Below are 13,564 nucleotides of genomic sequence, written 5' to 3'. Positions count from 1 at the left end.
AAAAAAGTAATTCAAAATCCATTTTATGTTCTCCAGTTAGCACTTTCAACATTTCTTAATGAGTTGCCAAAAGTAACTGCCAGCTTTTGCAATTTCTTTGGCATGTTATTTAATACCCTGTGTTTTACACCTAGCTGTATTGCTCACAACAGACTTTCTCATCACAATAATTATTTAAAGTGTACATACAAATGAACCCTGAAAACAATCACTTAGCTGAGTAACTTTTGACACCTGACACAGGCTAAAAATTAGGACAATCTGGAGAACAGCAACGGTAATACCCACAAAGCATGAAAGCCATCTCTTCTTCTGACACATTCTTCATAAGATATTATTTCCTAGAATCCTTAAGGCAGACTGCAAATTTCCACTTGTTCTGACTTTCTACAGAGGTAAAAGTAGGTTAAAGCACAAACTCAGTGACTAAACTACAATGCTAAGCTCTACACATTTAAAGCACCCTGCATTTTAATCCAAATAAAGCTATCTTAAAATAACTGAATAAAGATAGAGTAATAAAGTTGAGCTCTGCACAGTAAAATACCAACCATCTTGATAACATCACAGAAAAAGGTTAAAACTCCATAGCCTGCCATGTTCATCCATCTCACATAACGCTCTGCAGGACTCGGGCACTTAATGTTCATATTAAGCTTACGGCACCAGAATTTTCCTGTGTTTCAGTCACAGTGGACACCATGACTCTAGAATATTCATACTCTATATACATAAAAACCTAGGACATTAATTTTGATTCATTTTAAACTTCTGGAAATTTTAATTCACTGAATTCAGTTTTCTGACCACCAGAAAGAGTTCCTGAAAGAAAAAAGCTCAATTAAAAACTCTCTGAAAAAATTATTTTTCAGTACACACAATTTCCTTTATTTTAGAAATTGATCCCTGAATTGACTAACTATAATGACTACTCAAACAACTGACATTTCTAAAACCTTAGCATAATATTTATCACTGAACATTTCATCTGGAAAAGCAATTAACAGTCTCTGGTTATAAATCACCCACCTAATCAAACAAAAGTCTCATGTCTAGTTCTGATTATATAAACCTTTAGAATTTAAATCTTTACAGTCTTGTTTTAAAAGGCTGTCAACCACAATTTTTAAGGAACACACTAAGGTCAAACATATATAAAACATAAGCATGTCACAATGAAAGAAGACTCTGCAGATCAAATGCAGAGTCAGGGAAGTTCAATGTAAATTTCCCAAGGGCAATATTAATTATTTCTTAACCCTGTTAATTACAACAAACACAGAAATTATGCAGCACAGTTTGGGCAGCTACCACTAAGATTTTCAAAGGAGATGAATCCTGACAAGCTACAATATCATGATTCTAATCCCCCTACACTAAAATAATCAAACTTTTGCATCTTGCAAGATATTTACCATTCTTAAGGCCTTGCTGGCTTCCTCTATTCTGAATCAGCGTGTTAGCACTAGGTAGTGTAAAGAAATCTCTACAATGCAGTGGGGTATTTACCTGGGCAGAACCCTGTACAAAAGCAATTACAACTTTCTAATACCTGAACTCCTCCAGATTTCAGCTGACTCTACGAACACCTGAACATGCAGTATCCTCATGGGTTTATTTTTACATAAATCCATCAAGTAGGATTATACCCCTTCTGCAACATTACCTACTTCATACAAGCAGAAAACAGCTGCCTGAGATAACGTGATCTACACTTGCTGTGCACACATCTTAAGGCTGACTTTGGGATCCAAACCCCAGACTGAAGCCAGAGCCAAGCAGGGGGTCTACATTTACGCACACTTCCTAAGGTTCCATGTGCAGTAAAGGTTATTCCTCAGAAGTCTTGAAATTACAAACAATTTGTTAATATCTGTTATGAATGCTTCCACATTGAATTTTAATTCAGTATGCTGGCCACATAAAAAACTAACAGTATGGAAGAAACCCAGCTAAAATTAACAGACTTAGATTCCATTCTTGGTACAGTCCCACCATACACCTTCTGTTTTACATTTACGCACGTGTCTCAGGAGCCATTGCTAGAACGTGAGCTGGTAGTAACCACTAAAGAAGTGACTGTACTTATTCACAAAGAAAGTCCTCAACAACCAAATTCAGATGTACAAATTCAGGAATTGGCTGCATTTTTGTTGTCATCAAACTAGTAAAAAAAAAAAAAATCTGTAAATGAACAGAAGCTTATCTCTGTGTTTATTCTTCCTGGAATACATTTCTCTTTGAAGGTTTCTATGAGTCTTACTCTTCCAGACACCACGAATTTAAACACTATATGGCTGCCTTTTCTGCAAAGAGGTCTTTAACAAATTTCATCCAATACTGCACTTATATCTTTTTTGAGAGCATAAAGTTTTTCCAAGTGTTTCCAGGCTCTCATTTATGTCTTTCCTGAGATACATTCCAGTGACCCACAGTCTTCCTAGTGACACTCACTTCTAAAACTTACACTCTAGTAGGCTACTCCCTGGTTTGTAGATGGCCTCATGTTACTATTTTCAATTCTGCAAATTTATTCCAGCTTCCTTTTATTGTTTTCAGTTTTGAATTAAACTTAAAAATCTTTTAGACTATAAATATGATGCAATATATAAAGCATATAATGGGACAGTAATCAAATGTTAAATATTGGGAAAAACCATGTTGAAACTAGTTCAAGCAACTTCTACAACAACTAAAAAGTTGTAAAGGCACCTTTTTCATCTTTCCACACAGAATTACTTATCACTTCTGCAAACAGAGACCTTAGGCAAAACTACCTTAAACTCTGCCTGTCACTACTATGGCACAGCAGCCCTGCACTAACATCCAAAGATATTTGCCTCCACATTTTAGTAAAGTAGCTCAGTTCTAGTCCTAAACGGCCCAAAGTTAAACTGCCTCTCTACAAACTTTTAAACCAATGCAGCCTTCAAAGAAATCTAAAAAAAAAAAAAAAGGCAACCCCCCCCACCCCGACATTCACCCTAGAAAATAAATCAGCTCCAAGTTGAAATCAACACACTCCACTGATGAGTTTGGGAGAGGAAAGCACTCTATCCTGTCAATCCCTAGAAAAAGGGAAAAGTACTCACAACAGACAAAACTTTCAGTGTAGACAGATCACACCCAAAGGCAAATTAGAAGAAACAAATCTTTTTTTGAATAAAGTATACTTAAAAAATTATTTTAAAATTATTGCAAATCCTTGGATAGAATGTGATTGGCTTTCTCTTTTCTAACGTTCAGTGAAATTAGCTATCCTGGGATATAACAGTGCTTCTGATTCAGAGCAGCAAGGGGCACTTATTAAACGAGTGATACACAGTCCAGACTAAGACTGAGCTTTGTAGCCTCCAATCATCTCTCAGTCTGAACACAGTCTTAAGAGACTAAGGCAGACTTTTTCCTTAAATAAAAAAAAAAAAAAAATCCTAGGCCTCATAAAATAAACTACATTTAAGTACTTCCTGTTTTCACAACAAAAAGGGGAGGAAAGCACAGTTGCAGAAACATATGAGGTTATAATGTGTAAGACATAATGCACCAAAGTGAAATCAAGCCGGACATACCTGAGCTGTTGACAGGCGAAAAACAGGGCCAGTTGTGGGCACAGAAAGCCTGGGTGACAGGCTGGCAGGACCCTGTCCCTGTGTCTGCACTTGAGCCTGCATCTGAGCCTGTGCCAGAGCCTGCTGGGGCACCATCACGAGCTGTCCAGCATCCGTGCGCACCAGGACCATCCCTAGTGAGGGCAAGGGAACAGTCACTACACAGTAAATAACAGCAAGAATAACATATAAAGAACTATCTAACCACAGAATTCAGAGTAAAATTAATGTATAGCACTGTACATTATTCTCTATACTGTGTCTTTTTTGATTCTCGTGTAACACGAAATTTTATTTCAAAGAAGAAAAGGAGCCCCCACTAGCAGACCCAATTCAGTTTGGAATTTAAATAACTGCAGTTTATGGCAAGCAGTGATGAAAAAAGCAGCCACTTGAGTGTTTGGGGGACAGTGACTTCTAGCAGTCTAGTCAGAGTCAGGAGAACAAAATTAGAAACAAATACTCATTAAAAGTAAACTCTAAGGACAATGCAGCTGCTGGGAACAGAATTCAATACATGCATACCAGGGACAATGACCCAAGAGCTTTACTAAACAACATCTTATGAGTACACGCAAGTATTAGGCCAGACACACTTCTGAGCATACAGTAGTTGAGATTTACTTAACGTTGAGCATTAACAGATTAATCTATTTGGTACCACTTTGGGAGGCACTACCTGTGGTTTAAACATCAACAACAAACACTGTCAGCCTCAGAGAACCAACACAACTCCTCAGTACACAATGATACAGTGCAGCAATTTCAGAAAATTGGCAAGTGTTTTCTAGCATTTTCTGGAAGTAAATGATAATTTTTTCAGATTATTTTCTTGTAAAACACCTCACAAATAGAGGCCTTCTACACAACAGAGCCATTGCCATCAAGCAGTGCCCTAAGTTTTGTAGTCAGCAGGTCAGAAAAGGGGAGACAATGGCTAAGTTGGTCCATGGATCCTGGAGTTTCACACTTATTCAAGGTCTCTGCAAAGCATGTAATGTTCTTCCTATAGCTCACTCACAACCAAGAAGCAGTTCTCCAGACAGATTATTTTAAAAGAATTTCCAAGTTATTCCAGAATACATTTTAATAATTTAACCTAGATAGGACACAACAGGTCAAATAAACAGAAAAACATTTTGTCTGCAACTACTAGAGAACCAAAACCTAAAAACCTATGAAGTCATTTTATGTTGCTGATAACAGAGTCAGTAGACACTGTTTCTGCAGCTTATCTCTATGTGCAAATTGCTTCATATACTTTTTTAACTTTTCAAAGGAAAATGAAGAAGGTAAAATCTTATATCCAATTCTAAAGGTAAAAGCTTACATCCAATTCTAATTGTTAACTTCCCAGAGGAAAAAACCCAACACCTTCCTAAAGGGATGCAGTTTGCAACATACCCTGAGAATAAAGAAATTCAAACACTATTATAACAAATCTCAGAACCCTACAGTAAGAAAGTCTTTCTTTCAGTCTGACATGGAAAAACAAATCCCAATTGTGGGACGAACACATGAGAGAACTGCAGCACACATAAAAGCCCTCACTCACAGAGCTGGGTGCTCCCAGCCAACCTTTCCTCCTATAAACACAAACAGAAGGCAAATTTCTGCCACTATAAACTAAAGATTTGTGGAAATCAAGGTTTAAGGTAACAGGCATACAGAGCTACAGGAAGAACCACATCCAAAAGCCATAATAATAACTCTCTTTCAAAGCCAAGAGTAATTTGAAAATTAAAAAGTTGAAAGAAACTCATTAAAAACTGATCTAAAAAGTAACTTTTAAGATCCATTAGGCATTCAAGCACTAAGCTTCACAGTTTATATTTGCAGAAAATCCTACAAGCAGATGATATATTTGGTACATGCCATTCCTAAACCATCTGGACACCCCAATATGCCAACTGGCCAAACGGGTTATCACTTCTCTGATTATACTATGAACCTTATATAAAAATCCTCATAGGATAATGCCTACCACACATTAAAAAAATGCATGTCCTATTTGCACTATACAGATTCACTGGTGTGGTCTTAATTTATCTTCCCATTTTCTAAACCTAATTCTGAATAGAGAAAGACTGCGTGGAAAGGAAAAATTAATTGCAACACGTGCCACACAGTCTCAATCAAAGTTGCAGACACAATTGCTACTATAAATGAATAAATGCTCATGTGTTAACATTGTATTTTAATTCAATTCAGAGGACTACAAATTCCTGTTACTGAGCAGCTGATACAAGTTAGAATCCAGTTAAAGGATGACACTAATTTTACCTTCCTGTCAGACACGTAAAGATGAAATAAACAACTTATGACTATTGCTTGCTAAAATAACCTGTTGTCAAAAACTGATACTAAATTTCTGTTTTATAGAGAAGTTTGTTATATGGGAGTTACAGATTAATTATAAATTATCCACCAAGTTAAAAACTCAAAAATAACATTGTATTTTCTGAATAACTTCCTTTTAGAACATACTTTTAGAACATATTATCTTCATGTTTATGCAAATTTAATGGATTTCCAACTATCTTGTAATAAAATCCAATTCTGATTAAAACTTTCTAGTGTATTATTTCCAAAACATTTTCTAAATCCTGGATCAGACTGTTTTCAAAGCTCCATTTTCCCTCTTCTGTTTGAAAGTAAGTAACAGATCAAAGAATCGACACAATGAACTTCAGAAACTGTGTGCAAAGTTACAGTGCACACTATCATCTGCATATAGTAATCTTCAACAGATTAACAAAGGGAGTCAAAGGCTAAAGGCACCAAAGCAATCTGAACAGCAACTTATCTGTTTCAAGTTAGTTGGGTCTTCATGAAACCACCAAGATTTGTATGTTTGGAGCATCAGACTCGGGAGGATTTTCCATAAACTGGGACTAAATACACAACTTCTAAAAGCCCACTTAGAAGCAAGCTTCTACACCATCACATTACTGCGCTACTTAGGTAATAAATATCAAATATTCTAAGAAATAAGTTGGAAGAACTAAGTTATTTCAGACTACATCACTAGGTCCACATCTTAACATGCCATTGGTATTAACAGGAGAAAAAGAATTAGCTTAAAATTAACTCCTAAATCAAGAAGATATGAAGATACCCACGTTTTTGCAACATGAAAATCTAAGCAGGGGACCACAGTACCCTTCAGATGAAACAATACACAGGTTAAGAGTAGGAATCCTGAGTCGTTTGGTCAGCTAGCAACTTTGCTGAACTTAAATTTTTAGTAATTAAAGTTAAGGAACCTAGAGGGGTACAAAGAGGACATAACAGTTGCTTCACAGTTGGAAAGAAAATCTGGTCACGTGAAGACTACCCTCACATAACAACGACATTATCACAATTACTGAAATTATAAATTTTAGATTACACACATTTGCCACCTGGTTCACAGCAGAAGACATTCTTTCAAGCAGAAAAACTTTTCAGGAACACCAAGTGTAAAGCAGAAGCTAAAGACCTTCAAAACACATATAAAGTTATTCTTAGCTACCACTCCAGCTTTTTATCCGGTGTCCAACTACACCATCACAGAGTAACTCACCGTGACTGCCGCTCTCCCCAGGACAAAACCAGTAACTCACCCAACAACTGCTGCAATTACTCTGCATTAGCCGTACCAGTTACACCCTAATTAGCGGCAGCCTGTTCGTCAGACGGTGCCCTCAGACAGGTGCCTCTTCTTTGGTTTCCAGCACATCGAGCAGTGGGGACATGACGGCTTTGGAGGAAAGGAAAGCCCTCGGCCAAGAGAAGAACGTTAGAGCGAGCGGCGATGCCGGGAGCGCTGCGCACCACTTACCGGGCGGGATGGTGAAGCCGGGGGGCAGCTGGATGGTAGTCTGCGGCGGCGGCCGCACGATCAGCTGCGGGGCCACGATCCGGGGGGCAGCGCCCAGCGCCGGCCGCGGCGACACGGCCTGGGGGGCGGCGGGCAGGGCAGCGCCCGCCTTGGCCGTGACCGCGGGCTTGGGCGCGGCGGGGGCCGCGGGGGCCGGCGGGGCCGAGCCCGGGGCCGGCGGTGCGGGCGCGGGGCTGGCGGAGGCGCCGAGCGCGGTGACCGCGGGCAGCGCGCCGGCCGCGGGCTGGGGCTGCGCGGCGGCGGCCCCGCCGTGCCCGCTGACGGGCGGCACCGCGGCCGCCCGGGCCCCCGCGCCCTCCCCGTTGGGCGCCGCCTCGCCGGGGCGCGGCGCGGGGGCAGCGGCGGCGCCCTCGGCCGCTCCCGCCGCTCCGCCGCCCCCCGCCAGGGTCCCGCCGCCCCCCGCGGCCCCGGGCGCGCTGTCGGCGGCGGGCGGGCTGGGGCCGGGGCCAGGGCTCCCCGCGTCCCGCGCGGCGGCGGCTGCAGCGGCCACATGGTTGTTGACAGGCTGGGCAGGGGCGGCGGGCTGCGGCAGGGCGGGCGCGGCGGGGCTGCCGCCGCCGGGAGCCGCTCCATGTGATTGCTGCACACTACTACTGTTTACACTCGCTCCCCTCCCCGCCGCCGCTGCCGCCGCCGCCGGGGGAGACGGGGACGGGAGAGGCCCCTGGGCAGGGGCTCGGCTCCCCGCGCTGCCGGGGCGCCCCGCCACCTCCCCTGCCCCGGGCGCGGGAGGGGGCGCGGGGCGGCCGTGTTGCTGCCGGCCGGGGCTGCTGCCCCCCGCCAGGCTCCCCTGCTGCGGCTGCGGCTGCTGGGACGGGGCGGAGGTCCTGGGCGGGGGCGGCTCGGCGGGGCCGCGGCCGCCGGCCAGCTGCGATTCCAGGGATCCCACCAGGTCGCTGAGCGCCTTCTCGTCCACCTCCTCGGAGAAGAGCAGCATCTCCTCTAGTGGGTCCGACGCGCCCGCCGCCATCTTGCGCTGAGCTGGGAGCCGGCTGCGCTGTGCGCAGGCGCGGGGCTCTGCCGCGCGCAGGGCACCATGGGAGGGGCCGCTGCCTCCGCCCCGCCCCGGGGCGGGACCGGGACCGCCCGAGCGTCCCGGCGGGAGCGCGCCCCGAGCCGGGACCGCTCCAGCGCCCGAGCGTCCCGGCGGGAGCGCGCCCCGAGCCGGGACCGGGACCGCTCCAGCGCCCGAGCGTCCCGGCGGGAGCGCGCCCCGAGCCCGGGACCGGGCTCCAGCGTCCCGGCGGGAGCGCGGCGATCGGCAGGTGCGGCCGCCCAAGGGGAGGGCGGCGATGCCCCTCGGGAAGCCGCGGGGCGGCCGCGTGTGCAGGGAGGTGCCGTAGGGATGGATGCGGGTTTGGAGCAGCCTCCCTGACCCCCGAGTTCCTCAGGGGCCCGGCAGCAGGTGCCGCAGGGATGCGGGCTGTGGAGCAGTCTCCCTGCCCCCGGGGAGGCGGTGGCGGCTGACGCGTCCCGCCCTGCCCCGCCGGGAGAAGCGAGCGAACCGCCTCGGCTGCCCCGCACCGGCCCCGCCGCGGGATGTGCAGCGGACGGAGCTGTCCCAAACCCCAAGGCACGCGCAGCTCACGTTTGCACTGCTCTGCTTTGCAGTTTTACCGGTGTCCAAAGCTCCTGCTCCACGCAGACCAGAATGGCTGCAGTAATACAATTTCCTAACGGGGACGCTGTTGGCAGAAGATTTGGAAAACAAAAATAAGGCTCTTTGCATCACCAGAGCAGCTGTCCTGGCATGCTGTGTTCCCGTAGCATCCTCGCGGGAAATTTAAGGTAATTAATTTTGTTGCTAACACTTTTGTCATGGCGCTCCTGTGGGCCCTTTTCCCATCAACACTTCCTTACACGTTCTGAAGTAACTTTTAAGAGAAAGACAGTGGTCCTAAATAATTTTTTTTTTAAACTAATGACAGGACAGTGTCTTCAGTAGGACCTTCCAATAAAAACATTTTCCCCTATGAATAACACGCAAGGGATAACCATGGATTTGTGACCCCAGCAGCAGGCAGCAGCTGGGATTCCAGAGTCTCTACTGGCCTACAATAGCATGAGTGTCTGCAAACTGGGATGTACTGGAGCTGCTGCTCTTGTAGTCTGAAAAGGAGAATCATTCCTCATTTTGTGATCTCTTGGGGTTTTCCAAAAAACTGAAAAAGGTGCCTCAGTGAATACGGACATTCAATTGCTCAATGCACTGGTAGGAAGGAGTGAGGGGCTCACTCAGCTCCTCTCCAGTCCTGGCTCAATCTGCTCAGTCCTACCATGTACGACTTGCTGGAGTCACAAGACTAAACTGCTCCTGGCTGCTCTGTTACCCTCTGTTTACCCTCTGTTTCCTCTCAAAGGAGGTTACATTTTTATTCAGGGTAGTTTTTCCTGATTGTCCTTTAGGAGCAAGTTTATGATGATCCAAATAAACCACTTTTAAAATCTGTTAAATACAGGTTGCACCAGTTTAATTAGGATAAGTTTAAACGTCTCCTGAAATTAAACCAGTGCATATTTCTTCAAGAAGGTAGCCAGTAAAAATACTGAATGTCCAAAGGCGTGGTAGGATGTATGAGTAGGAGATGGTCCACTGCGTGATGGTCCACTGTGGGAATGGAAAAGTTTATGAAAAGCACCATTAAAGGTACACAAGAAATCTGTAGATCAAAAATTTGCTTAGAAAATGAGCATTGCTTTTGTGGAGTGCTACAGCTAAATTAAATTTGGATTTTTAACAAATGTTTCTACCTGGAAGTTTAATTAAAACATAGTAGACATTATGATTCAATTTGCTATTGCACAAATATAAAAAATATTCATTTGGGTTGGAAAAAATATAAATCTATCCGATATTACTTTTTAATGAGACACACACTTGATTGATTTTATCAGAGAACATTCCATGCATCCCTCACTTAGTTGCCCTGCTCCTGGACTTCATTTACGTACGACCATCTCCAGAGTTCTCATAAGAGAATGAAGAGTTAGACATATGATTCTGCAACTAATCCTGACTGTGAAACAAATTTTAGTGTCTATTTTTCTAATACTGTGGCATTAAACTGGGTATTTCCATAAAAACCACCCTGGAGGAAACCCAATTGCTTTGTAACTTTAGAAGATAAAAGTGACCTTCCCACTGAAAGGAGAAAAGAGCAAGTATTACAGTTTGAAGGTACATTATGTATGGGTAATCTGTAAAACATTAATTTGTATTTCTTCCCACTCACCTCTTTTAAATTTAGCTATTTTAGTTATATATAAACACACAGGGTAAGGAAGTGTAATATCATGTTTTATTTAATAAAACATGATGTATACTGACTCACACTGGACTGCCTTCAAGTCAAGAGGTGAGGACACACCTAAGAATGTTTATAAACTTGTTGCTGAAACTGGCTTTGGGCCTGAGCTTTTACATAGGGAAAAATACTTCTAGTAAAGTATAGAATCTCTGTGAACATTTGTATTCATTCTTCTATTATAAAAATATTTTTCAAATATTTTCATGCATTTCATCACAGAAAACATTTCTGAACATATTTGTTGCTCTTTCATTTTAGGAGTTATATATGTACAGAATAAAACAAAAAGAGAAATCAAAGAGACCATTGTGATCATCTAATCTGATCTTTTAAGGTACAGTCTTTCCTGAATTATTTTTTATATGAGCTAGAGAATGGTCTTTAGGAAAGTTAACTTCCAACCATGGTTTCAAAATTGCCTGTAAAAGAAAATCCACCACAGAACTTGTTGAGCTGCTCTTCAGTTCTCGGCACTGCTCAGCCCTGTGCCCTGCTTGCAGCCCAAGTTTGTCATTAATAACTCAGTACACAGCAACATCCCCCTGCCATGTTCAGCTGCATGGAATGATAACAGGGCACGGGGACAAGTAACTTACTGTCTTCTACAGAAGTCAAAGGGCTTAGAAAGGAGCACTGTTTTCCTGCTTATATGTCATGGGTTTGTCTCATATACACAATTTCAGTGCCTTCAATTATACAATTTTCCCATCTTAAGTTTAAATTTACCATCAAGATGGTACCTACCAATTCAGATAAGATTTTGAGATAACTTCTTTAAATGAAGAACTCTTTACCTATGTGATTGAAATTCACTTTACACTATAAAAATATTCCTTCAACTGCTCATTTTAAGTATGACATAGAAATGATAAACTCCAGAACTTGGAGAGCATGAAGATGACTAGAGAACAAAGAGCTGTCCTAGGAATAGCATAGGTGTACGTTGAAAAAGACCTCTATGATTCCCTCAGCACTGCCAAGGCCACCCACCACTAACCCATGTCCCCAGGTGCCACACCCAAATGTTTTTCCCTCCAGGGATTGGGAATCTGCCCTGGACAGCCTGACTGGCCCTTTCCATGAAGAAATGTTTCCCAATACCCAACCTGAACCTCCTTTGGCACAGCTTGGAGGCTGTTTCCTCTCCTCCTGTCCCTGTTCCCTGGGAGCAGAGCCCAACCCCCCGGCTGCCCCCTCCTGTCAGGGAGTTGTGCTGAGCCTCTTTTTCTCCAGGCTGAGCCCCCCCAGCTCCCTCAGCTGGTCTTCATAAGATTTCTGCTCTAGATTCTTCACCAAACCTGGGGCCACTGCTTGGAAGGTAGAATATGTCTAAATTTAATTTTGTGTATTTCAGTTGCAAAGGAATTTCATTTTATATACGGCTTATAGAAATTTTGAAGCTTGCAAAGGTAATTGTAAATACTTTTCTAATGATCTAGACAGGACATCATGGAGAGACTTAGGAATATTTGACATCAAGAAGGTTAGAATTTAATCCTTAAGTGTTTCAAGGGGGTAGTTTTCTATTCCTAGGTATTTGTGCAGGTTTTTTTGTTTGTCTGTTTTGGTGTGGGTTTTTTTTTTGTTTGTTTGTTTGTTTGTTTGTTTTTTGGTTATTCATTCTGGCCAACTTCTCTCTTCCAGAAACTTACAAGTTGTTTCAGAAAAGGCTGTCAAGCCTGTTCAGCTGAGAGGGGCCCTCAGCCCTGGGTGTCCCTGTGCGCGGGGAGGGCTCCGAGCAGGGCCCGGGCTCTGCTCCGGGGCCCAGCAATGGCCCCAGAGCCACGGGCAGGGCCTGAGCCCAGGGAGCTCCCCCTGCACAGGAGGCAGAACTTCTGCCCTGGGCAGGGCCCAGCCCTGAGCAGATTGGCCAGAGAGGCTGTGCAGTCTCCTCCCTGGGGATATTGCAGAGCCCCATGGACACACTGCTGTGCCCTGTGCTCTGGGATGGCCCTGCTGGAGCAGGGAGGTGGCACCAGAGGAGCCCCTGGGGGCCCCTCCCGCCTCACCCATCCTGGGGTTCTGTGAAAAATAAACCCTGACAGTTTTCCACTTGAGTTCTCTCCTGAAATGCTCATCTACTGTGTCCTGAGCTCAAAGAATTGTCCCTCTCTGCTTTCTCTTTCAACCACGTGACCTTGGAACCCTAATTCTATAAATGTAGAATGGAAAATTAGACATAGGATTCTGCAACTAGTCCTGACTATGAAATAAATTTTAGTGTCCATTTTTCTAATACTGTGGCATTAAACTGAGTATTTCCATAAAAGCCACCCTCTCCAGTTTAGAGAGGCAGATGAGAGAAGTCTTAGGAAGATGTGTACTAGAATTTCCCTTCCTTCCTGCCTTCCTTCCTACTTTCCTCTGTAAGGCAGCAGGAAATCCGTGTAACACAGAGTGTAGCTGATCCTCTACACTGTTACACGGCTCTCCACCTCCTCCAACAGAGGTTGAGAAGCAGCCACAGACCAGCCTCTTTTCTTGTAACAGAATATAGGTGTCTCTGTTATTTCTCTAACAGTAGCTTTACTTTGAGCTGAATTACAAATGCAAATTTTCAACAGTGGTGTCCCACAGACTTCATACAGTATATCCTGTCATTTACAGCAGAACTTTGCTTCATGATCTTTCAAGTAGTTCAGGACACGCTGGAAGCAATTACAGTAAAGCTCCCTGGGCACTCCAGTCTTCCTGGAAACTTTACAAACTTTACAAAGTTTCCAGGACTCTAGTCTGGCTCCTGTTTAGGAACGTGCAGGTCCCTT

At 44.1% G+C, this 13,564-nt stretch overlaps 1 protein-coding gene and 1 long non-coding RNA gene across 2 annotated transcripts in view; one reads left to right on the top strand and one right to left on the bottom strand.

Moving 5' to 3' along the window:
- Nucleotides 1–8,503, bottom strand: part of LOC104687394 (transcription initiation factor TFIID subunit 4-like) — a 146,183-nt gene extending 137,680 nt beyond the window's left edge. The window contains exons 1-2 of the mRNA XM_010396487.3: nucleotides 7,432–8,503; nucleotides 3,570–3,742 (exon numbers count right to left, since the gene is read on the bottom strand). Of these exons, the coding sequence (XP_010394789.3) occupies nucleotides 3,570–3,742; nucleotides 7,432–8,461 (1,203 nt within the window). The 5' untranslated portion in view covers nucleotides 8,462–8,503. The remainder of the gene's footprint in view (nucleotides 1–3,569; nucleotides 3,743–7,431) is intronic.
- A 265-nt stretch (nucleotides 8,504–8,768) lies between these two features.
- LOC120410612 lies at nucleotides 8,769–12,556 on the top strand. Its single transcript, XR_005602910.1, has 3 exons — nucleotides 8,769–9,279; nucleotides 11,058–11,133; nucleotides 12,444–12,556. It is a non-coding gene; the product is annotated as an uncharacterized LOC120410612 (long non-coding RNA).
- Nucleotides 12,557–13,564: the final 1,008 nt, after the last annotated feature.

The sequence above is a fragment of the Corvus cornix genome, chromosome 11, assembly GCF_000738735.6.
Source record: "Corvus cornix cornix isolate S_Up_H32 chromosome 11, ASM73873v5, whole genome shotgun sequence".
In the NCBI taxonomy this organism is placed as follows: Eukaryota; Metazoa; Chordata; class Aves; order Passeriformes; family Corvidae; genus Corvus; species Corvus cornix.
This window is presented reverse-complemented; position numbering and strand designations above follow the sequence as displayed.